Genomic DNA, 25,523 nt, shown 5'->3' with positions numbered 1-25,523 from the left:
TGAATGATTAAGATTAGGATTTATATATTCTAAATTAAATATTGAATAGTGGATATCAACCACCATTTGAAGAGATTAATATTCTCTTGTTTATTGACAAGATTTAAGTATCTTGACGAGTTTTCTCTTTTTGAGGAAAAGAAAGAAATCTTATTATTTTATTTGTTGACAAGATTTAAGTATCTTGAGAAGATTTCTCTTTTTGTGCTTTCTTGAAAGAAAGAAATACAATTCTTTGTAATTAAATCATATTGGTGATCCAATATATTTCTCTAACTAAAGAAGAAATGTATTTTGATACATTGTGTATCCTTATTAATAAATAAAAATAAGGATTTCAAAGCATTTAAATGCAATGTGAATGAAAGTTGGAAAATGCCAACTTTGACAAATGAATTAATTAAAAATGAGTACTGAAACTCTTGGAAAAAGTTTATGGATATCATATTGATAAATTCTAGAATACATAGTCTAGAATTTGTGAGGGTCTTTAGGCCCTAACCAGTAACCACATTAATATTTAGAAATGTGGGAGTGTTTAGGCCAAGGTAAGAAAATACCTAAGTTAATATAAGGCCTAGTATAGTCAAGTGGATAAATATTGAATATATCTAATGATTGTGTACGAGATAGTCACTCTTGATGCAAATTGATTATATTGTGGTTTCTTGTAAAATAAGAAAATAAATAAGTTCTGCACAAGAGAACTTATAAATGTGTAAGTGGTAAATCATCAAAGTGATGAACAACCAAGTTAAAATATGTGAGAGTGGTAAATCATCAAAGTGATGAACAACCAAGATACAACAAGATGACAAATAAAATCAATATGTTTGATTTTGATTTGATTTTATAACTTATGAGTTATAAAATGAACAAAGGACAATTATTGAAATATTGTCTACATTGGAAGGATGCACGTTGAAGTTAGTTTGTCTTCTTCCAAGTAGTAAACCATTAAGGTTTAAATGGACTATTCAAAAGAAGAATTAAAAGTGTGGTCCAATAAAGCTAAATTAAATAGCTATGGAAATATTCTAAAGTAATATTTGACAAAATTGTGTTAGTAATTCTCGTAATAACGAGTGTGGCCAGTGTGTTTATATTAAAAGCACATGGAAGTATATGTCTATAGACGACATTATAATAGTGATCATGATACTATTTTGAACGTTGAGAAAATATTGGAAAAGTAAAAATAAAATTTTTGATGTCAAAAGACGAGGGTCTAGACGATGTAATCTTATAGATTAAAATCACTAAGACAACTAAGACAAAGATAGTCATATTGAAAGTCTCATGTTGAGGCACTACTAGAAAAATTGATCTAGTTATCTAAAGACCAAGGGTTTACCTTGCCAAAAATAATGATGAACAATGGTTCAATTACAAATATTTTTGGATAGTTTGGCAGCATAATGAATTGCAAACTAGTAAATATGTAATTCCAAAATAAATTATCATTCAATGATATTATAAGGGTTCTTAGGTAATCTAAGTATCGCCTTTAAATGGATTACATTAAAGAAAATATCCAATTGTATTAGGAAAGTACATTGGATGTATGAGTCCACTAAGATTATGTATCTTGGAAATCCTCAAACAAAATTGAATAGCTCGATTCATGGACGAATTCGAATGTATAACTTCAGATAAGGTTAGGAAAGAAGTTGAATAAACTTCATAAAATTATTGGAGGATGTTCCGTGTTGGACTAAGTCGGTGTCTACAATTATGAATAAATTGTGATAACCAATCGGTTACGTTAAGGGCACAAACGACATGTATAATGGCAAGTATCGATACACTCGTACACATAAGACCATTAGGCAATTGATCTCAAAAGAAATAATATAACATTGATTATGAAAATCAATGGTTAATAGCGGATCCGCGACCAAAAGTCAACTAAAGAGATCAAACATATTGCCTATCTAGGGGAATGGGATTAAAACCCTTAAATTAAGGACAATCTTGGTGGTAACCCAACCATGCTGACTGGAGATCCCAAGAACTGGTTCAAAAGGGACAACTAAGCTAAGAAAGTTCAGTTGAGCACTAAGGAACTCATTCCTAACTCATTCCCGCGAAAGATAATAGTGCTACCTGCAGAGAGGGTAAAGGATAAGCGAAAGTTTTTAATGATTCCAAAACCTTATAACAAAAGGTGAGGTATTGGCAGGATACCTTTAATAGGAGATCACCTATGTAAGTGTTGAAGTGAGGGCCGCTTCAAAAAACTTGACAAACACTTATGAATCCAAGATGTGTGTCCATGGCCAAAACGGACACAATCACGAGAACTAAGGAAATGTGAGAATAGTATTGTGTGGGTTGCATTGTCTTGGTTTACACGAACGGCTGACAGTTCAAGACATCGCGTTCACTACTCAGCCTAGTAAATCCGATGTAACTCCACTACGGAAGGTTCAAAGCTATATGCTACCTATCCCGATGCAATACTATTCGTGGGAACTCTAGAGAGAATCGACGCCCTCGTTTTCATTCATGTGGGGGATTGTTGGGAAAATTGGTTAAAAATTGAGTCATGAACAATTTTTTATCAATGTTATTGTACGGTCTAATTGAGTATATAAATGAATTTTGGATTAGAACCAATTTTGTGGTGAATGAAAAAATTACTAGTCCAAAATATAAGGAAAGTGGGATTTGAGTTATCCCACACTGGAAAAGTAGAGAAGTACTGAGCTGTATATATATCAAAATATTGGGATGGGCCAAAAACATTAGGTCATGGGCTTTTCACCCATTGGGCCCTTATTACTCGAAGCCCATCTCGATTGGTCTGACTGGTCTGAATTGGTGCGGCCGAACCAATGCAAACCATTCGGCTCAACTCGAAATGGTGCAACCACTCCCAATTGGCTCAACTGAAAATGGTGCAACCACTCCCAAATTGGCTCAACTCGAAATGGTGCAACCATTCAAACAAAAGGTACCTTTTTGCTCCAAAGGACACTACTTTTCGAACCTTATAAATAGACCATAACTTTCCCAAAATTCCTTACTTCAATCCAAAAATAAGCCTACTACATATTAAGCCTACCCTTCACAGATTCTCTCGAAAAGTTCTACACAAAGTACAGTTCGTCGTACTTGGGATTTGGAGTGCTCCTATTCCAAGTTTAGCCGTTGTATCTTGGGAGACGATTTCCATTTAATCCGTTAGCACCGTTGCGGGGAAATTTCGTCTTAAGGACAGAGTCAACTCGCCTCGGCTAATCTTTCCGTATTTTCACTAATTAATTTGTTCAACCAATTTACTAAATTCACTACCCGTTTTATGTATCGGGATCAACAATCTTAAGACGAAAATTTTGTGATTTAGTAAATTGTGTTTTCTGCACACGTTGGTAAACGAGATGGAGAAGAAGATAGTCTGCCAAAAATCAACCAAAAATCAAGAAGTTACAAAATACAATTGGAGAAAGTTCATTTTCGGACAGAACATGAAGTCCACATTCTTTCCCAATTTCGAATGTGTCAAAGTCGGAATATGGCAAATTAACATTTCACAGAAGTTGTAGATAATCAAGTTAGCTTTCCAGAACATGTTAAATCGTCACAATCGGAGATCGTACGAGGAAGTTATGATGAAAACACCAAAGGGTGGCGGAACTGCCGATGCACCTTTTCATGAAAAATACAACCGTTCGTGACCAATGCAACTCGTCGCATATTAACGCATCACCAATGTCCAATGCATGAAATTTTGGTGAAAGAAGACTGAATCGAAGATCAATAATGAGGTTTTATATTATTTTTGATTCATGAATATTATTTAATATTTTTTTCTGGTTCCATTGTAGGTGCAAATTTACAGCACACCTATTCCAACTTCGTGGCTTATTTTGATCATGATCCAATCCGAATCTCAGAAAACGTAAAAAATAAAAGTTGTAGATAAATTTGTTGGCTATTCGGATCATATTGAATCAACAAAATCGGACTTCAGACGGAAGAGATATGAATAAATCATTCAGCACTGCCATAATATTGACACGATTTGGTGCTAACCTCAAAATTTTGAATTGACGAACATATAAATTTATCGGGTACGCTTTTTAATTATAAGATATCTATTTGTGAAATATATTGATAATGCTATATGATATAATGGTGGATTATTGCATGATAGTTTAATTTTCTATGTGGAAGCATCGTGATTTCTAAACAGTTTTTGTGTCAGGAAGCATCTGCCTTCGGCAAACAAGATAAACCGAAAACCAGTAAAACAATGTTATCTATCTTGCCACCTGGAAAATCCGACCACTTTAAAGAAAGATTTGAGCCAAGTATTTTCGACATGCTTTCAAATAGCCAAGTATAATTTCGACGAAAAAAAAATGCAATTACTCGGTAAACGTATGCAGGTACCGACAATATCATACTGTGAAGGGGAATGAGGGCTTATAAATCAATTTGCATATGGAAGTATTGAAGGAAATCCGGTTCCCGGTCTCCCTACCATAGACAACCTAGTACAAGCCTATGGTGTTACGAATATAGACAAGAATACTAAAGTTATCGGGCTCGTATCCAAGCCCGTAAGTCATAGTAAAGGCCCTCTTTTGCACACTAGTTAGACATTTAGTCAAAATACGCACTTTTAACGCATTTATATTTTGGTCGGGTTACAAAAAACTAAAGTGTCTTATTTCATATCACATTATAGAACTCGAGGGCAATTTTTTCCAATGAATTGTGTTTGTAACGATGAAATAAACGAAATAATATCGTAAGTTAGTTAACTAGTTATAAAATGATCCTTGCTAAAAAAATCGGAGGATTGGTGCTGTGAATACAATTGTGAGGAGGGGTAATGATGGAAAGCTGATTGGATATCATACAGCTTGTGAGGCTGCTATATCAGCAATTGAAGATGCTTTAAAGGTAGTCGGAATATACCTTTTCTTTTTCCTCCACGAACTGAAATGTTAAATGTCGTTATTTTTTCCAGACACTGTTTTGACTTCGAACGTGATTTTGATTTTGGCAAAATTTAAAACGCGGAAACTATAGTCCTTTGAGTTAACTTTCTAATTCAACTTGAATCAACTAGATTGGGATCTCTAGTGATAAAGTTATGCCTAAATAAGTTACATTTTGAATTTAGATAACTCAAAACATCAAAGTTGTGGGTAGTGTTTATTGATTCGTGCATGTCTTTCTCGTCTGACATCCAATCTTGGTGATTCAATTTGGATAAAAACGCTAACTCAAAGAATCACAAATCGCATGCCTATGAGTTTTACCAGATTCGAAAATGGACAAAATCACGTTTGACGTCAAAACAGTATATTAAAGCTGAAACGACATTTATCATATCACACAAACCAAAGTAGAAGTGTGAACGAGCCGAGCTCGCCTCTTTTGGCAGGCTCGAGCTCGAGTCTATTTTGTCGAACTCGAGCTCGAGCTTGTCGAGTTCGTTCTTTTTTTGCTCGAGCTTGAGCTCGTGCCATTTTGTCGAGCTTGAGCTCGAGCCCGGCTCATTTTGTTGTTTTTTTTTTCTTTAAATATTATTTTAATTATGATTTTATTATTATTGAAAATTATTTAAGAAAAATTACAAAATAAACAATAAATTGTAATTGTATATATTTTTTAATATTTATATTTTATTTATATTTATTTCTATAATATTTTATACTATGATACATTATTTAAATAAAAAATAATATATAAAAATAATAATAAATAAGGCTCGCGAGCCGGCTCGTGAGCTCACGAGCAACTAAAAACTGGCTCGAGCTCGGCTCGTCAGAAAGCTCGAGCTTGAAAAACTCGAGTTCGAGTTCGAGTTCGAGCTTTTTTCGAGTCGACTCATCGAGCTCACGAGTCAGCTCGAATCGTTTAGCACCCCTAAACCAAAGTACATATATATGATTTTGAATATAAAACTCGTAACGATTGAACAATAGTACAATACATGTATCGACAGATTTGAAAGCATTAATTCCTTCTCCGCTTCAGCGGCAAATTATTTGTTCTTGGGGGAGCCGGTGGTGCCGGAAGAGCCTTGGCCTTTGGCGCTCAAATCAGAGGGGCCCGCGTTATCATTTTCGACATTGATTTTGGTAAAAGAAATACTAAAAAATAAAAAGAAAACATCATTGCATCTAAACTATATAAAAAGAAAAAATAAAAAGATTTTAAATTACACTGATGTTAAGCTAGTGCAGTGTCGGGTGAAGCTCTTCGTTTCGAAGATCTACTTAGTTACGAACCGCAGAAAGATGTAATATTAGCTAACGCAACCCCTTTAGGAATGCATCCAAATATGGACCGTCGACTTTTATTACTATACACTATTGTTTAATTTGGGTTACAATATTTTTCAGTGTGAAAATTAAATAAGAAATAAGACGTTTTTTTTCTTTTTTTCGGGTTTTTGGGTTTCTTTTTTTTTTTTTTTTTCTAATTGCAGAAAACATTGAAGGATTACAAACTTGTATTTGATGCTGTTTACAATCCTAGGAAGACTAGATTACTAAAAGAAGCTGAAGCTGCTGGAGCTATTGTTGTTAGTGGAGTAGAAGCTGGCGCGCAATTCAATCTCTTTACCCGCCAAAAACGTTTTGTTTTTAAAATTATTAATACATTTTTGTATATTTTTAAATTCTTATGAAAAAATAAATTCTTTATAATTTTTCTTCCTTTTTTGCAGCGCCAGAAGAATTCATGAGAGGGATCATCATGGAAAGATTATGAAACTATTGGAAATATTATTCATTGGACAAAACCATAAGAAAAAATAATGTAGAAAGAAAATTAATATATATTTTATATTTTCGAATTCTTGTAATACAACAAAGTGTAATAAAAGTCTTCTATTGTTTTAAATTTCTATATGGGCAAAACAAAAAACAAAAAAACCAAAAAAAAAAAAAAAACAAAAAAAAAATCACGCATTTGAATTAGGTTACTTCTATGCTACACCCGATGAAAATTACACCGAGTAAATTTTTAACGTTGATCTACACACACCAATATTGGTGAGTAAGTTTGTGTGTATATGAACGGTAAAGATCTACCAGATATATTTCACCAAGTATTGCATAGTATAAAACCTTTAAATTATATCAATGAAGAGTCGCGACAATGACAAAAATGGTTAGGGGGTGCAAAAGCGCGAACAACACAATAGCCTCCATTAGGGCAACCATTTGATCCGCACATCGTGTTGCACTTTTCGTCGTCCTTCCCCGGCAGACATCGCCCAATGTGGTTGTCCAGCCCGCAATTTAATTGTCCGCTAACACCATTTATATCTGAAAATTACTCAGTATTAGTAAGGGGGGGCAAGTCCACCATCCGGCAAGAGTGGAGTCAAACCCACCCTCAATTGAAAATTTTGACACTATATTATATCTATATACTTATTTAGTTCACCCAATTTTTGTTGTTAAACCCATCCAAAATCTAAAATAATGCAAAAACATCCTAAAATTTTCATTATATTATATCTATATATTTATTTAGCCCCATCCAAATTAATGCAAAAAAAAAAAAAAAAACTCCTCTTTTCTTGTTTTTCTTATTTTCAAAAAAAAAAATCTAGTTTTGTCAAAAAATCCTAATTTTTTTCCGAAGGCGTTGCCCTCGAATCTCCGAAAAACTAAACTCACCCTGTAACTAGATCCTAGACCGTGCAACGAGAGAGGGAGAGAGAGAGAGAGAGAGAGAGTAAAAACCTGATGAGATCATGAAAAGGACAATAAATAACACTGGCAAAAACTTAGCAATGGCCATCTCTAATTTTTATTATTTAAATTGTGGTAACATTCGTTAAGGGTCACCCTGTTTATATAGTACAAAAAAAAATTGATCTGTAATTTTGGTAACTATTTTTTTTGTTGATTCTAGTTTCCTTACAATATTACAAATCTTGTTCTAAATTATGTAAAGAGTTTGAAAAGAATGCTAAATTTCATTCATTAACAGCTATCGTATCTATATGTGTGTACACTATTTAAGATTTTGTATATTGATTGCCAAAGTTAGATAAATTAAATAGAAAGAAACTGTAAGATGGAATTAAGAAAATTTATTACCAAAAATTAAAAAAAAAATTAAAAAAATTGTTGCTATGCTATATAAACAGCAGCCCACTTACACAAATTCATATATACAAAAAAATTAAAGATGGCCGATGCTAAGTTTTTCACAGTGTTCCTCGTTGTACTTTTCATAATGTCAGCAGGTTATTCTATAATTCTTTACTTATATCAATTTTTTTTTAATTTTATATTTACAAATATCATTATATAGATTTAAATAATAATATTAGCCCAAAATCCATATTGAAAAATTAATGGATGCTCATGTGTTTACATATAAATATAATAATTTTATTTATTTATTTTATAATTTTCAGATATAAATAATCGTGTTCGTGTTGACGGGCAAGTGACGTGCTGCAATAATAATCACATCGGTAGATGCGTTCCGGGAGAAGACGATATCAAGTGCGATACGATGTGCAAACAATATCTTTGCACGGGAGGATTTTGCAAAGTATTCAGTTATAAACCCCCTAATCATTTTTGCCATTGCTATTGCAATAAGTAACTAATATTATGATGAAATTGGAGTGTATTAAAATTTAACGGGTATTTTAGTCTTTTACACAGGTTTTCTCCAGTTTTTTTGTAGAAATAGTTTTTTTTTTTTTTTTTTTTTTTTTCCGAGTCGGTAAAAGAGTTTTTTTAGTGCAAGTAATAGCCCTTTAATATCATTAAGTAGTTTTATTATTTTATCTCCAAAATCTCTGACTATATGCAAATAGTATTATTTAACAATTGTGTTTGTTTTGAGTATTTGTAACGGATATATTTAATAATATGATTCAATGTTGAATTGATATTAATGTTGGTAACAATGGTACAATCATAGAAATACTAATTTCCTAGTTTTCTTGTACAATTTTCAAGTGGTATCAGTCACCCTACTGTTTATATTATTAAGGTTGTTAAGTTATGAATTGAATCGAAAATTATTGCTAAAATTCACAAAACTTAGTTCATAATAAGTCATAGTCATAAGAGTTTTATATTTAATTAGAAATTACTTCTAACCATAAATTTTCCGAATCTGCAAAATTATGTTACTGAGACAAGAAAATTGGAAACAAATAATTTTTTGATCAAATAAAAATAAGTTACAATTTTCGGGATAATTACCCTACTCTCCTAAATTGATTCAAGGTCTTAAAAAAAAGAAAAATCTTGAAGCGGATAAACATAAACACATTGAATTCCAATATGTTATTAAATTCGCAGTGGCCGGAGACTGGTGACTGGATTTGTACTTCCACGTAAGTCTCTTTTTTAAATAATGGCCAAGACCTTTTATAGCACGAGCCACAAATTCGCGCAGGCAGGGCCCTTAATCGACTACATGTATTTAATCGACTATGTTCAGTAATCGACTCCAGTTGTTAATTTTTTTTTTTTTTTCTGATTTTTTGTTTATTGATTCCAATGTATAAATCAATTACAATGTTTGTATATTTTTTTTAAAATATAGTTGATTTTGCATTTTTGTTGTAATTGTGATTTGTTATTTTTAATAGCTAAAATTTTAATCGACTATGCATTAATAAACCTGATAGAGAAAAAAATTAAAAAAACCAAAAAACATTTAAAAACAAAATTAGAAACAATTTTTTTTTTTTTTAAATTAAAGATTTTCCTTAATCGACTATGAAGCATAGTCGATTTAAGACTAATCGACTATGCTTCATAGTCGATTAAAAACACGGAAAAGAAAAAAAAAATATCGCGGAGCGCTGGCCCAGTGATGAGGTGGCGGACGAGGGTAAAGCTGGAAAGCATAATAGCTGAAAATGGGTGTGGACTTTTCTCAAATGGACTAAAATATTTTGGGCGCCTCTCTCAATTAAAAAAAATAGTGAGAGGGTTTTCTTTTCTCAAAGAGCCCCGTTAAAAAAAGAACTAGAAATAAGTCCAAAAAAGAATTCTCTGACTAACGGTTGTCTAGAGTTATTAAGACAAAAACGTGTGAGGTTAAGTCTATAATAATGCGCTTAAATTAAGTAAATATAAAAATGAAAATATACCAAAAAAAGTTATGGAGTATGGTTCAATTATAAGAACTAGCATTTTTTCGTCGTGCGATGCACGGGATATTATTATAAAAAAAAAATTTAATCAATTTAATACATAATAAGAAAATATCGTACACTAACATAGTAAAATTTAGTAATTTAGTATTATTCATATTTTATAGAATATTGATTTGTATCTTCAATTTGTTCATCGATGGAAGACAAGGTTTTGGAATTTGCTTGGGTAAGCGTGAGAGGAAAGGAAAAAGGGGTGTCACCTGTTTGTGGTGCAGAATTTCTCCCTGCACAAAGGAATCGGTGTAAACGAAAGCGATTGAGAGTGAAGAATTCATCGTCCGTGGCCGCCGATTTTCGATTCGTTTATATCCCGGTGGAAAGGACGTTGATGTACGCGACGCCGGATTTGCATCTCTGTGTGTATATCTAAATAAGGAATCTCAATCTGTGCATTTCAGATGAAATATCCAGAGAATCAGTTGCTTATGTGAACTATTTCGTGCCGAAGAATTGAAAGCGGCATGTCTCAGGTTTGGAGCTGAAAATGGAGCTGGTATGGTATATTAGATGTCGTGGATTCCGATGGACGTAAATACCTCAAAGAGACATGTCCACTATTGTTTATAAAGAAAATTACTCTATCAATGAATTTCAGATGCATCACTTGTGCAAGAAATTATTTTCGACTTTTGCTTGTATACTAAGGAACGAGTGTGCAATTGAAGACAAGTATAAGATAAAGGATGTCTGAGTCGTCGTCTTTTTAAGGTCACGTTGGTTCTCACTCAAGAAACAGTTTACAGACACGAACCTTGGCTTATTTCGAATCTTCTGAAAGCTGCTGGATCGTGTATAACTTGTAATAACATAATTTAACTAATTTTATTCATGTTCCTTGTTAAATTATGTATGTGCGTAGATTCTGTAACTTGTAAAAACATATTTAACTAATTTTCTTCAAAAAAATAATATTAAAAAAAAAAAAATTGAATTTCGTTTGTTCCAATTACAATTTATTTTGTGACAAATTTTTTCATTCCTATTTTTGAAGTCTCGGAATCTGATTTGTTTAGATTTTTTTGTAACGAAATACGAATTTGTTATCCGGTTATGAAAATATTGATATTTTCTGAAACTGTTAATTTTCCCCTAATTTTAACCTAGAGATTTAAGAAGAGTTACTAGGGAAAGCCATAAACACAAAATAAATTAATGAATGGAAATGCAGCAAGAAACTAAGAATAGCAATTGTCAAGGACAATTTGCTAGAGAACTCCATAAGGTTGAGGCGACGATTCTGCTTAAAAGATACCTAGATAAATTCCTTTGTTCGGACTATTCGTAAATCGAGGTTCCCAAAAGCTATGGGATGCCGTAACTAGTTGTTTTAATCACCAAAGGATTGTACTGTTGCCTGAAGCAAATGAACTAGTAGATTCGTTTACGGTTTGTGAAGTGAAAATTATAACATAGCTCAACATCAGTATCGCGACCCATAGACAGCAAGATCATTGATGTAATCGTTGTTTCCACTTCCATCCCATAATTTATTATAGCTCCATCGGCTCAAAAACATCGTACTGAAAATTTTCAATTCAGAACCAGTCCAAAAATTGCCCATAAATGCTGAATATTTACTTGCCATTGGGGACCGAGCTTTAAACTTGAATTTCCAAGCAACTTTTGCATCATATCCGAAAAGAGAGTTGATTTTATTTTATTCGTGAACAATGCCAATCTGAATTGCATATATTACTATCGAAAACATACTCGATGGCGTGAATTGAAAACATAAGTTTTTTTTTCTCTCAATCGTGGATTACATTAGAGTATGCATAGTCGATGGTGAAAGGACAAACTGTGCAAGCACGAGTAATTCAATTCATATGCCAGTACGGCATAACAAAGTAACAAAAGCGAGCATTGACTAGGCCACGGTGCAAAAAACAGAAACTTGTACGAAAAAAGATATTTGCACTAAGCATTCTTCTGCAGTTCTTTTACCGTCTTGTGCAGTTCCTCCACCGTTTTCTGCAGCTCCGACATCAAATGAGTCATCTCCTTATACTTTTCTTCATCCTTTTCAGCACGAGCCTGCAAATCCAACACCCGAATCTCAAGTGAAGCATTCTTCGATTTAAGCTCCTCGATCTTCGATTCCTTCAAGGATATATCTTGTTGCAACTTGGTTACAACTTCATGAATATGTATCTAATAACAAAATAAACAAAATACAAGTTGTCAAAAACAAAAAATTAAATTAAATTAAATAAAAAAAATAAATGATTATGAAATACGAGGGCTAATCTGGTATAAAAGCTGTTTGTCGAACTTGAGATTGATTTGAAACCATTGTAGTTGGTAGTTGCTGAACGTGATTTCGCATTTGGGTTTGAGATGCTGTGAAACAATGCATGTGAAGAAGACACACACGCACAGGCCAATCTAGTCAGCAAATGAATGTGAAATATAATAAGCGAACGAAACAAATCACATTCATATATGCGAGGTAGATCATCAATCTCACATGTTTTCGAATGTCAACGTCGCATTGATTTCTTTCTTCTTCTTTTTTTTTCCATATTTGCCCTTATGACTTCCTAAATTCTATTAAACATTGTTCTCTTACATGAAGAGAGTAATTAATAAGTTGGAAGGGGTACTTTTGTCCTATAACATACTTGTTTCTAAAAGCAAAGGAAGTAGAAACATTTTGTAATTTTAAAATAGCGGGCTCAGAATTTTCCTTACCTGGTTCTTGGGGTTTTTTGCTATTTATTGGAGCATTAGACGGCTGACGAGAATTTGCCGTAGAATTCATGGGTTTTATCTCCATTGTCAGCATTTTCAAACTTATCTTCCTCAAGTAATCTGACTGTGCGAGTATGTCGTGGAAGAAAACGGTCAGAAGTAACAACACAGATAAGTTTTAGCAAACCAATTCGAAAAAAATGAGTATACAGTTAAACCTCTATAAATTAATACCGTCGGGCTAGCAAAATTCTATTAATTGAGCGAAATATTAAATTATCGAACCAATAATTTAGTAGGTTTTTACCGAGTCGGGACCAGAAGAAACTATTATTTAATCGAGGTTATTAATTTATCGAGGTTCTACTGTACCTGACTTGTTGCTTCTGTATAAACCCTTTCCTCGAACCTGACAGCGATTTTTTTAAGTTGCTGCAGTCCCTCATGTCCAGAGAAAGGAAGATGCCTCTTCAAAGTCTCCGTTCTAAGTGTTAAAGAATCATAGTATTATGACAACATCCGCACAAAACACCAGATTCTAGACAACAAAATAAAATAAAATTAAAAAATCTAACTGGTCTTTGGGACAAACAAAGTTACACTGCAAACTTAAAGTAGGAAAATTTTACGAGACGATTCTTTAGTCAATAGCAAACACTTGACATTAAGATAAACAACCTTTCTTTATTTCATAATCATAAGTATCTTTTCGTTGCAACGAAAAGCATAACAAACCTGAGATATATTGATTGCTCGTAACGGGACCATATGCATACTTCAAATGAAAGGTCAAGATTTACATAACTTGTAGAAACAGAAAGCTTCATAGATTATTTCCCATACGTTTCAATCTATATTTTATAAAAATAAAATTCAAGAGCACGTTGTTGTACTATAAGTATGGCCATAAAAAGAACAAGCAAAATGTGAATACTTCTGAATTGAGGACAGTAAGCAGAATAAGAATTATAGGACTCGTTTTCTAATTAAAAACAACCAAGAAGTGCGTCTAGTGTCATTACTTTGTGAACACTTCTATAATTCTCTGCTTCGTTCCGCTAAATAAGAAGTTCGGTGCTTAAGTGAAAAAGAATTTAGTGTTTCCTAACAACCAATACAATAGATAAGACCAACATTATTCTACACGAAATAACTACATTAACATATGCAAACAAGCAAATCAAGATCATGCTACAGAATCTTCTCTTTTCTCTCAAGCTTGAAATACTTCAAAGACGCAAAACGAATAACTAGAAAAATATAATTATTTGAAACTTATTTTTTTTAAATATATATTCAAGCATTCTTCACATTTTCAAGGACATTTTCAAACTCCTAACACTAACAAAATTAATTAGTGTACCTAATTTCTTCAGGCTAAAGTAGCAAAATCGAATTGCGGAATAAGAATTCCCTCAAACTGATGATACTATAACTATAATATCAGTTCTTTGGCAGATTCAGAAATAAGTTCGTGCTTCGATTTTATAATTAGTAGAAAACAATTCAACATGAACAGAATAAAAATTAAAAGCTCAAAACTAGCACGTGTTGTAATAAGTAAAATTAAAAAAAAAAATTGAAAAAAAAGTAACGGGAGAAATCAAGGAATTTACATCTTGTTTACAATCTTTTGTCTAGAACCTGCTTGTAGATGATTCTTCCAATCACTGGCTTCCGTGCCCGCAGCCGCCGCCGCCACGCCGCCCACAACCTGGCCTGGAATCTGAGCCTGTCCTTGGGCAGCACGCCGCCGATTATCGCCATCCATTTTTACTTGATTAAAAGAATCTGTAAATATCAAACAACTAAATAATCACGCCGTAGAATCAAAAGAAATTAAAAAAAAAAAAAAAGTAAGTAAGTAGATTTTGATTTGGGGGAATGGAGATCGCCGATGAAATTAGGGTGAAATGTGTCTTCTTACGCCTTTCTGATACGGTAAAGAAATTAATCCGTTGAGGGGAAATATGCAATACACCCCTTATTTAGAAAATATTTTGAACTAAACCCAATTGACTTTAAAGACTTTTCTCATAACCCACATTCTAATCTAAATTAGTGAGACCCCCCTTACCAGCCATGATAAGACTAAAGTGCCCCTATGTGTTAGGTTTTTAATATAATACAATTTTATTTCTCCCTCAATTTCATTCTCTCGCTCTCTCCCTCTTTCGTTCTCTCGCTCACAGTTTTTTTTTTCTTTTTTTTTCTTTTTCTTTTTTCCTTTTCCTTCTTCTTCACATCTGTAGGCCGGAGTCACCCTTCAAACGCCGCCGGCCGAAACCCGTTGCAGGAGGCCCTCCTCCGCTGATGTTGGAGATCGACTCCCCTCTCGTCGAACACCACCACATCGACGCCTGGTACAATTGGCGGCGGCGCCTCCCCCACCTTGTCGCTGCTTCCGTCGGATTTCTAGATGGAGATTTTCCTTCTCTCAACGCGGAATACCAATATATACTATATTAATTGGTAAATTTTATTTTTTTATTTTTCTCGAATTAATTGTCGAACTAGCAATAAAATATGTTATGGATCTGGATTTTCAGTTCTATTATTTGTTTGTTATGAACGCATACATTGATTTTCAATTATTCTGGATTTTATTAATATTTGTGTTATTCTGCATATTCTGAATGTTTAGATCTGGAAAACCATATGCTAAATAATATTGAATTGAATTGAATTGAATTAGTTTCACCAGCAAGTGTCACCTCCAAGTCTCCATCTTAATCTTTTTCCCTTGAATACCAAGTTTATCTGTTATCCACAGCAAACAAGGTCAGGATGAATTATATTGGTCCAACTGTATTCTATTAGCTAGTGTTTTGCTCAATCTTGAATTTGCTTACCCTGGTTGACCGCAATAACTTCCTTATTGCTTAGTAGTGCCAGTGTCGTTTTGTCCATTGACCGAATATCGCACCCGATTATCAGAGGAGCCTGATTCCCCACACATGAAAACATTTATAATGCATGCATGTTAGACTAGTCATGACTCAACCTGGAAAAAAAAAATTCACTTATCAACTCTACTACTATATCACTTACTTTCACTAATGCCCATATGCTGAAATATGACCGGTATTCTTCCGTTGTCATCCCACCATTTCCAACTTCCAGCATGTCAGGATCTACCATAATCATCGCAAAATTGAGTCATAAGATTAGATTAACAATTTAATGTTGTTAACAAGGCAAAACACGGGCCAAATGGCTAATTCTTTTATCAATCCAATTTTTTTTTCTTTCTTTTAACTCGTTATTCCAAATTTAAAATTCTGATGATTGAAGATGATCAAATAGAATCTGACAGAATTACGAGATTAGTCGGTTGTAGTGCAATGTATTTTACTGAGTAGTCACATTTGACAGAGTAGTCATGTTTAACAACTTAGTTATATTTGTCCTTTTTTTTGTAGTGCTGCATATGTTCAACAGTGTAGTCATATTTAACAGAGAAGATCAAACGGAAGATTAAGTGCAGTCGGTGCAACTGAGTTGGATACCGCAACAAAAAAACATGTTCGATGGCCATTGTTGAAGGATCACATTAGTTATTTTTGTTTTTTCGTAGTCATTTTTTTTTTCTTTTTGCAATGTATTTTGCTGTTAATATTGCAAGTTTTTTCAAGTGCTGATTACTTGTAGTCATATTACGCAGAACCTAGTCACATAATAGTCATATTCCCACTGTCCTGTTCAGTCTGTTATACAAACTGTAGTCACATAATAGTCATATCCATGCTTCTACTGTCTATTAATTATAATGTTTTACAAAGCACAGTCACATTCACATAATAGTCATATTCTTACTGTTAATCCTGTTCAGTCTGTTATACAAACTGTAGTCACATAATAGTCATATTCATGCTTCTACTGTTTGTTAATTATAATGTTTTACAAAACACAGTCACATTCACATAATAGTCATATTCTTACTGTTATATTAATAATTATGCTTCTACAATATGTTAATTACAATGTTATACATAGCGTAGTCACATAATAGCCATATTCAACTATAGTCATATTCGGAGTTGTAAATCTGTCGAGAAAAAAATTATCAATTTTTTGTTTAAAAAAATTAAAAAAAAATATTTTTTATTAAAAAAATATTAAAATATTAAAAAATAAAAAAATAATAAAAAATGGCTATAAAATCCGAAAATAATACAAAATAAAAATAAAAAAATGGCTATAAATCCGAAAATAATACAAAATAAAAAAATAAAAAAATCCTTTTTTTTTATTTGGTAGCAAATTTTAGAAATTTGGAAGTAGATTTTTAGGAATTAAATTATTGTTATGGAAAGAGAGAAAAAAAAGGAATAATTGAGACTAATTATGCTAATTGACATAAGGGTAGAATTGGAAATACAAATTCTAGGGGGTTATCACAAAGAAAGATTTAAGGGTTGGACATATCACCATTTATTATCTATATGAGGGGTTTATTGCTAATGACCCCATCCGTTGATTAGAGAGTGCGGAGAGAGGAAATCTTCGCAACTGAAAAACGAATTAAGAATATATAATAACAAATAGAGCAAATTTGCATGTCACCCCCTATAAATTTTACTTTTCACATTTTAACCCCTCAAAATGTAAAATAAATGAATGCCCCCTTCAAAATGTTATACTTGTTGTACATTGCCCCAATAGCAAAATTTCGCTGGATTATTAACCGGAATTTAGTGTTTTTTTGCACGTTTCTCCTTTAAATGTTATTTTTGTTGCACATTGCCCCTTAAAAATATTATTTTTTTTCCTAAAAAAAAATAACATTATTTTTCTACATATTGCTCCTTATAAATGTTATGCTTGTTGCACAATGCCCATCGAAATTAGCTTTTGAGCCAAAGTACAATCAAAACAATGTTTCAAGGGGATTTATCTATTTTATGAATTTTTAGAGGGTGAAAAGTTGCGGAAATAAAAAATTTATAGGGAGTGAATTGCATTTTCTCTTAATAAAGAAATATGTTCTAGCCTGATCTATAGAACATATTTAAATTTGTATTTTGACCATGACACAATAACTTATAGGGTAAATGGCACATGACCATCTATAAATTTTTAATTTTTGCACTTAACCTCCACAGTTTTTTTAAAATTGAACGTCCCCTTAAAAATGTTAATCGTGTTGCACATTATCCCGATTGCAAAACTCCGATGGATTATATTCATTAGAATTTAGAATTGAGTATTTTTGTTGCACATTGTCCCTTTAAATGTTATTTTTGTTACATAATTTTCCTTAAAAACACTATTTATTTGCATGTTAGCCCCTTTAAAATGTTATTTTATTTGCACAATACCCTGTAGAAATTGACTTCTGGGCAAAGTACAACTAAAATAATATTTCGAAGACAGAATACTTTTTTTTCTAAATTTTTAAAATAATTTTTTTTTTTTTCGCACACCATTGACTACTACAATTTTTACTCTCGACACGATCTGTCACCCATTTCAATATGGCCCCCACATCGACTCGAAAGTGGGGGGCTTAATGATATGCTAATTGCCCCAACCCAATGGGCCTACAAATTATTTACCTACTGGGCCAGGAGCCCAATATCGAAGACCACTATCACCGAGGCCCAATCACCTTCAAGTAAGGTTTGAGCCCGACAATCTCAACTAAGCTATAAGTAAAGTTTTGAACTCATTCCTTAAGGTACGTCCAATTATCTGAGCAATACTATTAACTGTATTCTCTGGACTATTTCCACTATCAGCACGTCTGACTTGAGCGTCGGAGGGGTTTCCGCTGGATCAACCCCCGGCCTAGTTCACGTGTTCTATGATCGTAGGTACCTCAAGATCATCAAGTTGTCAAGCTACTGATTCGTTTTGCTCTCCCAACTCCTTTTCTACATTACCCTAGGTGATCTATATTTTAGCATCATCAATGACGGAGAGATATTGCAGCGCCAGATGAACAGGACTACAACGTGGTAAAAATAAGATATTATTGTTTTATATATATATAAGAGCAAAATCATTTCAAATAGGAATAACTTTCTTATGTTTTTGCTTTTAAGAATAATTCTTTAAAAATAAAAGTATTAATTAGTTTAATTTTAATATTAGTTAAAATTAGACTTTAAGGGTGGGCTTTTTATATATATATTTTTTTAAATGCGAAATTTCTCTATGTGATTAGATCTCCTATTCTAGGAGGAAACTACAGTTTACTCACTGTGGTAAAGGATAAAAATTAAAATTTCATAAAAAAATTAAAAGTGAAATGGATCAAATGTTAGCTCATATCAAACCCAAGGGGATGTATACGTTATTTTCCAACCAATGGAGGGTCTAATTATAGTTTCATAATAACTCAGGGGAGGTAAGTATAATTTACCCATGAATTGTTATGTATCCGGCTTTTTTGGTTTGAGATTCACTTCATGTCGATTTTACGACAAAACAAATGCTGAAAATAAAATTGGATATGGGAATTAAATCCCTAAACTCTTAATTAAGAGGGTTTAGAGCAATGCTGTAAGAAGCGGACTAAACCGGCCAGTCGGATCGGTTCGACCGTGACCCGGCGATAAAGTTGTTCGGTCTGACATCTTAAACCGGAAAAATTGAAAACCGGGGTTAAATTAGACACGGCCATGGGCCGGTTTTGGGCCCGGAACCGGCCCGTTGACAAACCGGCCCCAACCGTTGACCAGTGAACCGGCCCGGAACCCATGAACCGGTCCGTCATCCCCGGGACGGGACCGGTTCTATGAACTGGTGAACCGTGAACCGCTGGGCGGGCCCGGCGGTCCACCCAGATTTTTTTTTTCTAAAAAGAAAGAAAAATCAAAAAAATTCAAAAAAAAAGCAAATAACGGCCGGTGAACCGGCCGTTATTTGCTATTTTATGAATTTTCCCCCCCTCCATTTTTTCTTATAAATACCCTCACACCCCATTTTTTCCTATAAAATTAAGTTAGAGTCCTTTTATTTATTTTCTTTTATTTTTTTACTATTTAAAAGTAATTATTTTAATTTATTTATCCATTAAGTATTTTTTTTAAATATATATATAAATATAATTTTTCGGGCCGACCCGGATAGGCCCGGAACTGGATTGAACCGGCGGGCCTATCCGGTTAAAATATAGAGTATAAGCAATAAAATATAGTAAAAAGTAAGGTGAAGTAGATAAAAGTGAAAATATTATGTGGTAGATTAAAAATATAAAGAAAATACTGAAATGCTATTCATAGAACAACTTTTACCGGCTTGCAGTGCGACTTTATTTCATTTGTAACTTTTCTTAAGAAAATTCAAAATTCTCTCAAACCCTATCCAAGGTTCTTCGAGTTCTTGCGGATTAAACGAGCAATTCAACAACGATTTAAGGTAAAATTTGAACTCGAAATCATTGACCCAATGTATTTATAGTAGTATATTAACAAATTTCGTCGAAAATCGTTACGTTTTGAGTATTTTGATTATGTTCGAAAGTTTTCGGAAATAAACTTACATTTCGTGTAGAAACTCACGAAATTAAGGGCTAATTTCGTGAGTTTGTACACGAAATAGACGTATTTGTTTGTTTTTCTTACATTTCGTGTACAATTACACGAAACACAAGCTTACATTTCGTGAGAAATCTCACGAAATGTAAACTTTTGTTTCATGTAATTGTACACGAAACGTATGTACTTTGGCTGTTTCACTGTCATTTCGTGGACAAACACACGAAATTAGTGCTTGTATTTCGTGTGTTCTTACACGAAATAGAGGAACTAATTTCGTGTGTTTGTCCACGAAATGACAGTGAAATAGCACGGTTCATTTTTTTTTTTAAAGATTTATTTTATTTATTATTATTATTTAGACTGATGTTAATAGTGTTTTATTTAACAGATGGCAGGCAAAGGGAAATCAAGTGCAATTATGCGAGCAGTTCGTGAAGAGGCTGAACATCAAGAGCGCGAGCGCGAGCGCATGACTATGTCTACACGACGTAGGCGAGAGGCTGAGAGAGCTGGTGAAGCCAGATCATCAGTTCCACATCCCGATGTTGGGTCTTCTCGTGCTATGGAGGAGGAGGAAGATGTGGACCCCGTTCACGAGACTGAGATTGTAGCTCGTGGAGGTCGTAGAGGTCGTGGAGGCCGAGGACGGGGCCGTGGAGGTCGACCTCATACTCGAGTCAATCCGGATGTGCTAGATGGTCCATTTCCCGGTGGCCCGCGGGATCCGTCTTTGATACCGAGTTTCAAATCGCACGTAGCGGCATATATTTGGAGGGGAGAAGTAAGTTAATTACTTGTTTTAATTTTAATATTATAATTTTTATTGTATCTTCTATTAAAATATTTTTATAGTTGATTAATTAATATGTTTTCTAAATAAATGATTGCAGGAACGTCCGGTTGGACGAGTGGAGTCCCGTATCAACTCCCTGAACCAATTCAACTACGAGAAGATAGCAGCTGCCCTAGAAGACGTAGATGTATCTGTAGACAAGCATTTTCTGCGGATGACCGGTTTGTATCCCCTAGCCCGATGTTATTTACAGGGCCTAGATACTCCGCTTTTGTTTGCATTCGTGGAGCGGTGGCAGCCGGAGACGAACAGCTTCCATATGCCGTGGGGAGAGATGACTATCACTCTCCACGATGTCCAGATGATTTTAGGTGCCAATGTGGAGGGACGGGTGGTCGCGCCTAGGTACGACGATGCCATCGAGCGGACAAACTGCGTGTATTTGCTGTCCGAGGCCTTAAACCTCGAGTTTGAGGAGATTGACGAGTCGTGGAAGCATGGGGGCCCCACATGGAGGATGTTACATGGACAGTTGTTGATGCCCGACACGCCCATGAGACGCCGAGTTCAGATATACCTGGTGTTTCTCCTCGGATCGATTTTATTCCCCGACAAGACATGTGATCGGGTGAAACCGTGGTATATGCACGTGCTCGAGGATTCAGTGCTCGATCAGGTCGGCACGTATTCGTGGGGTTCGGCCTGTTTGGCCAATCTATACAGAGAGTTGGGTATATGCAGCCGAGCACAGTCGAGGGGCTTGGCGGGTTGCACCACCCTTCTTCAGGTAAATTTTAATATATTTGGAACTTATTTTGTTCATTTTAATATATTTTAATAAATTTTAATATCTTTAAATAAAATATTGCAGTGCTGGATATACGAGTATTTCCCAAGATTCCAGCCGCCGGAGGAGAGCGAGCGCTACCGCGAGTTTCAACCTCGATGCAAGAGGTGGAACGCGCCGCCAAAAGCGGGCACGCTCGAGCATATTCGAGATTTACTCGACAATATGACAGCGGATGATGTAAGTCTTTTATATTTATGTATTTATATTTTTTGAAATATGAATTTTTCGATATGAATTTTAAATATGAATTTTTTGATTTAAATATGTCTTGTAGTTTGTTTAAATATGAATTTTTTGATTTATGTATTTATATTGTTTTCTGTTTAGGTCGAGTGGCTACCGTATGGTCGGGATATACACGAGAGTATCCCTCGTACGTTGTATCATGGCACGATCCAGTACATGTGGGTCGTAGAGCCGTATATGCCTGATCGTTGCGTCCGACAGTTCGGGTGGGTTCAGGATATACCGCGCGGCTTGATTCCGTCGATGGAGCCATGTTCACGCGGTCCCAAAGGAGGTACATCGTACAAAGTCAACTACCCATTTCTGGGTGGGATGTGGGACATGGTCCAGGCTCATTCCATTCGTGCCCGTGCATACAAGATGGCACGACAACGGGGGGAAGTCGACGAGCACTGCATGGAGTGGTACACCGATCGGACTCATCCGAAGATCAACAACCCCGACGTAGGCCCGGCTCCAGTGCATCGAGAGAATGTGAGGCCACCAGATCAGCCGGCTTATTACCAGGTAGTACGTGCCCTGTACCCGATCACCAGGAGCACTGGACAGGACTGGATGCAGCAGTTTGCCGATCTACGTGCCGATCTTGGAGATATTATGCAGCCCGCCGCCCGATATCTTGGCATCGACCGTGACAACGACAACGACGACGATGACGACGACGATCATGAGGTGCAGCCGCCGAGGAGAGCGAGGCGGTAGTTTATTATTATTAGGACTATGCATTTTTATTATTGTTAGGAACTATTTAATTTAATAATTTATTTTTATTTTTAATTAGGAACTAATTATTTTACTAATTTTGTTTATTATTATTACGAACTATTTAATTTACTAGTTTGTTGTTTTGTATTTTAATTCACTAGTTTTATTATTTGAATTTAGAAACTACATACAACTGAAGCAATTAAAGTACATATTTAAACAACCTTACAAACAATCTTACAAATTTAATACATTCCAAAAACATAGGTTAAACATATAAAATGCAAAACACAACGCTACAAATTTAAATATTCCAAAACATAAGTTTGAATGCAAAATTAAAACAAATATAAATTTAAACATAAGTTAAACTTTCAAATATCCGGCAGATGGTTATGATTACCATTACTCACACTCAATCGCCATAATCCATCATCCATTGATTTTTTGCCAATTAACCTGAACGGACAAGAACGTTTCTTCAATAGTACGTGTCGTCGAGATTGATATTTTGCACACGTTAAAACATGATGTTTTTCTGATTTACAATGATTAATCAGTCGATGATTATGACTAATTGCTGTGTCTTTTGCCCACATGATTAACGCTTCTCTACTATCACACACAATACCACGTTCAAAGAAGTGACTATGATCGTGAGATTGTTCTCTTAGTTCATGCATAAATATTTAAAATTAAAAGACAATATTTAAGGGATTTCGTAGAAAAACATACGAAATGTAACCTACATTTCGTGTAAACACACACGAAATAATAGCTTCCATTTCGTAGGTTTTACCACGAAATGTAAGCTTCAATTTCGTGTGATTGTCTACGAAACAAACAACTAACGATTTTAAGACATATTTCGTATAGTATTATACGAAATGAAAGCATATATTTCGTGTGTTATTACACGAAATCCCTAAAAACGTTGGAAATGAACAAAAAACGTGTATTTTCACCTCAAAATCGAAGCCGTTGTCATCCATGTCGATAATACTTCTGCTCTAATTGATATTGGTCGAAAAATTACTAAAATTGAAAATTTTCAAGAATAAAAGGTTGAGAGTGTTTGAGAAAAGATTTGGATAAGATTTAAAAAAGAAAAAAAAAATGAATTATTTTGCACTGCGAGTGGTAAAAACCGCACTGATAATAGCAAGCCCCAAGAAAATAATATTGTTAAAACATTGAAATTAATAAAATAATATTATATTAAAAAAATCAAGAACCCGATTGAACCGATTCGACCCTATCAACCCATGACTCAAATGGTCGTCCGGTTTTATATCAGGTGCAGTTCTGAAAACATTGGTTTAGATCGGGATCATATTCATAACCCCGGGGCAGCCGCCCCTGCAAGAAAAACAAAAGAGTTTCTAATACTTTTTTTTTTCTTTTTCATTTGTGTATTTACTGTATTTGCCCCATCCTAAAAAATAAAATAGTCACTTATGTTGTATAATATCCTTGTAGACTTAAACATTAAGGTATCTTCCACTTGGTCAATGCAATACGTGGACCAGGACAAAGGATAAGAATGTCCAATACGTGGCTTGAATGTGTTAGACAATATACACAGGTGGCTCTATGCCCGTGTATATGAATTATTTATATATATGTATACTTCTAAACTTTTTTATGCTTATTAGTTAGCGGTTTTTCTGCACAAGTTTCCAACGAAACATTTTTATTATTTTAGGTTTAGGGGTTATATTCTTTCATCAATAAGCTCATCCCTTTAATTTATTATAAACTAGATTTTTTGACCCGTGCTATGCACGGGATTGAAGTAAAATTAATATAAAGTAAAGTTCAATTTAAACGACAAAATTGAAGTTTCAAGTCATTTTGATATTTTGTTATATATATTGATTATAATCTCCCATCCATAAACTTTTTGTGCCATATTTATTAGGTTAATTTTATATTTTTGATGTAATATGATTGTATATTTAGCTTATCTCAGTTAATGCGTTGAAGTTTGACAAATTTTCTTCTTTACTACCCATAACAGGCCTCAGTAACGTCAATGAAAATTATAACTATAAAATGAGCGGGAAAAATTTCCTAGGGTTTAGCAGGAGTAACCTTACTTTTATTAATAAGATTTATTAGGTTAATTTTATATTTTTGATGTAATATGATTGTATATTTAGCTTATCTCAATTAATGCGTTGAAGTTTGACAAATCTTCTTCTTTATTACCCATAACAGGCCTCAGTAACGTCAATGAAAATTATAACTATAAAATGAGCGGGAAAAATTTCTAGGGTTTAGCAGGAGTAACCTTACTTTTATTAATAAGATACGTGGATTTCAGGTCAAAAAATCTGGATACTTGGTGGATTTATTAACCTTGATTATATTAAATGAAATTAAATAATAAAAATAAATAATTAAATAAATAAATAAAAATTATAAACCTTACTTTTATGAATAAGATGAGCGGAAAATTTTGAAAAAATTCTTAGGGTTTAGCATGAGCAATCTTACTTTTATTAATAAGATTTATTACGTTAACTTTATATTTTCGATATAGTATGATTGTATATTTAGCTTATCACAGTTAACGTT

The 25,523-nt window shown here is 33.9% G+C and overlaps 1 protein-coding gene, 1 long non-coding RNA gene and 1 pseudogene across 2 annotated transcripts; 1 reads left to right on the top strand and 2 right to left on the bottom strand.

The window, feature by feature from the left end:
* The first annotated feature begins 4,258 nt into the window (after window positions 1-4,258).
* Window positions 4,259-6,735, top strand: LOC148772338 (bifunctional 3-dehydroquinate dehydratase/shikimate dehydrogenase, chloroplastic-like; annotated as a pseudogene).
* Window positions 6,736-11,890: 5,155 nt separating this feature from the next.
* LOC105969753 (uncharacterized) lies at window positions 11,891-14,819 on the bottom strand. The gene is made up of 6 exons (XM_088827460.1): window positions 14,790-14,819; window positions 14,479-14,653; window positions 13,235-13,346; window positions 12,863-12,986; window positions 12,444-12,556; window positions 11,891-12,322 (listed from the first exon to the last, which is right to left on the bottom strand). Exons 2-6 carry the CDS (start codon window positions 14,631-14,633, stop codon window positions 12,089-12,091), a joined length of 738 nt encoding a protein of 245 aa, XP_088683586.1. The 5' UTR covers window positions 14,634-14,653; window positions 14,790-14,819; the 3' UTR covers window positions 11,891-12,088.
* Window positions 14,820-15,595: 776 nt separating this feature from the next.
* On the bottom strand, window positions 15,596-16,048 carry LOC148772337 (uncharacterized). The gene is made up of 3 exons (XR_016030091.1): window positions 15,914-16,048; window positions 15,715-15,805; window positions 15,596-15,622 (listed from the first exon to the last, which is right to left on the bottom strand). It is a non-coding gene; the product is annotated as an uncharacterized LOC148772337 (long non-coding RNA).
* Window positions 16,049-25,523: the final 9,475 nt, after the last annotated feature.

The sequence above is a fragment of the Erythranthe guttata genome, chromosome 2 (assembly GCF_056151865.1).
Source record: "Erythranthe guttata isolate IM_541 chromosome 2, IM_541, whole genome shotgun sequence".
NCBI classification, from domain to species: Eukaryota; Viridiplantae; Streptophyta; class Magnoliopsida; order Lamiales; family Phrymaceae; genus Erythranthe; species Erythranthe guttata.
This window is presented reverse-complemented; position numbering and strand designations above follow the sequence as displayed.

Bases quoted from the DNA above. Each gene is read 5' to 3' on its own strand.
- LOC105969753 (XM_088827460.1), bottom strand. From the start codon at position 14,633: ATGGATGGCGATAATCGGCGGCGTGCTGCCCAAGGACAGGCTCAGATT. The intron at 12,987-13,234 runs GTACAGTAGAAC...ATACTCGCACAG, and splicing joins ATACAGAAGCAACAAGTCAG to TCAGATTACTTGAGGAAGAT. The intron at 12,323-12,443 runs GTTCGACAAACA...TTTTGTTATTAG, and splicing joins TGGTTTCAAATCAATCTCAA to ATACATATTCATGAAGTTGT.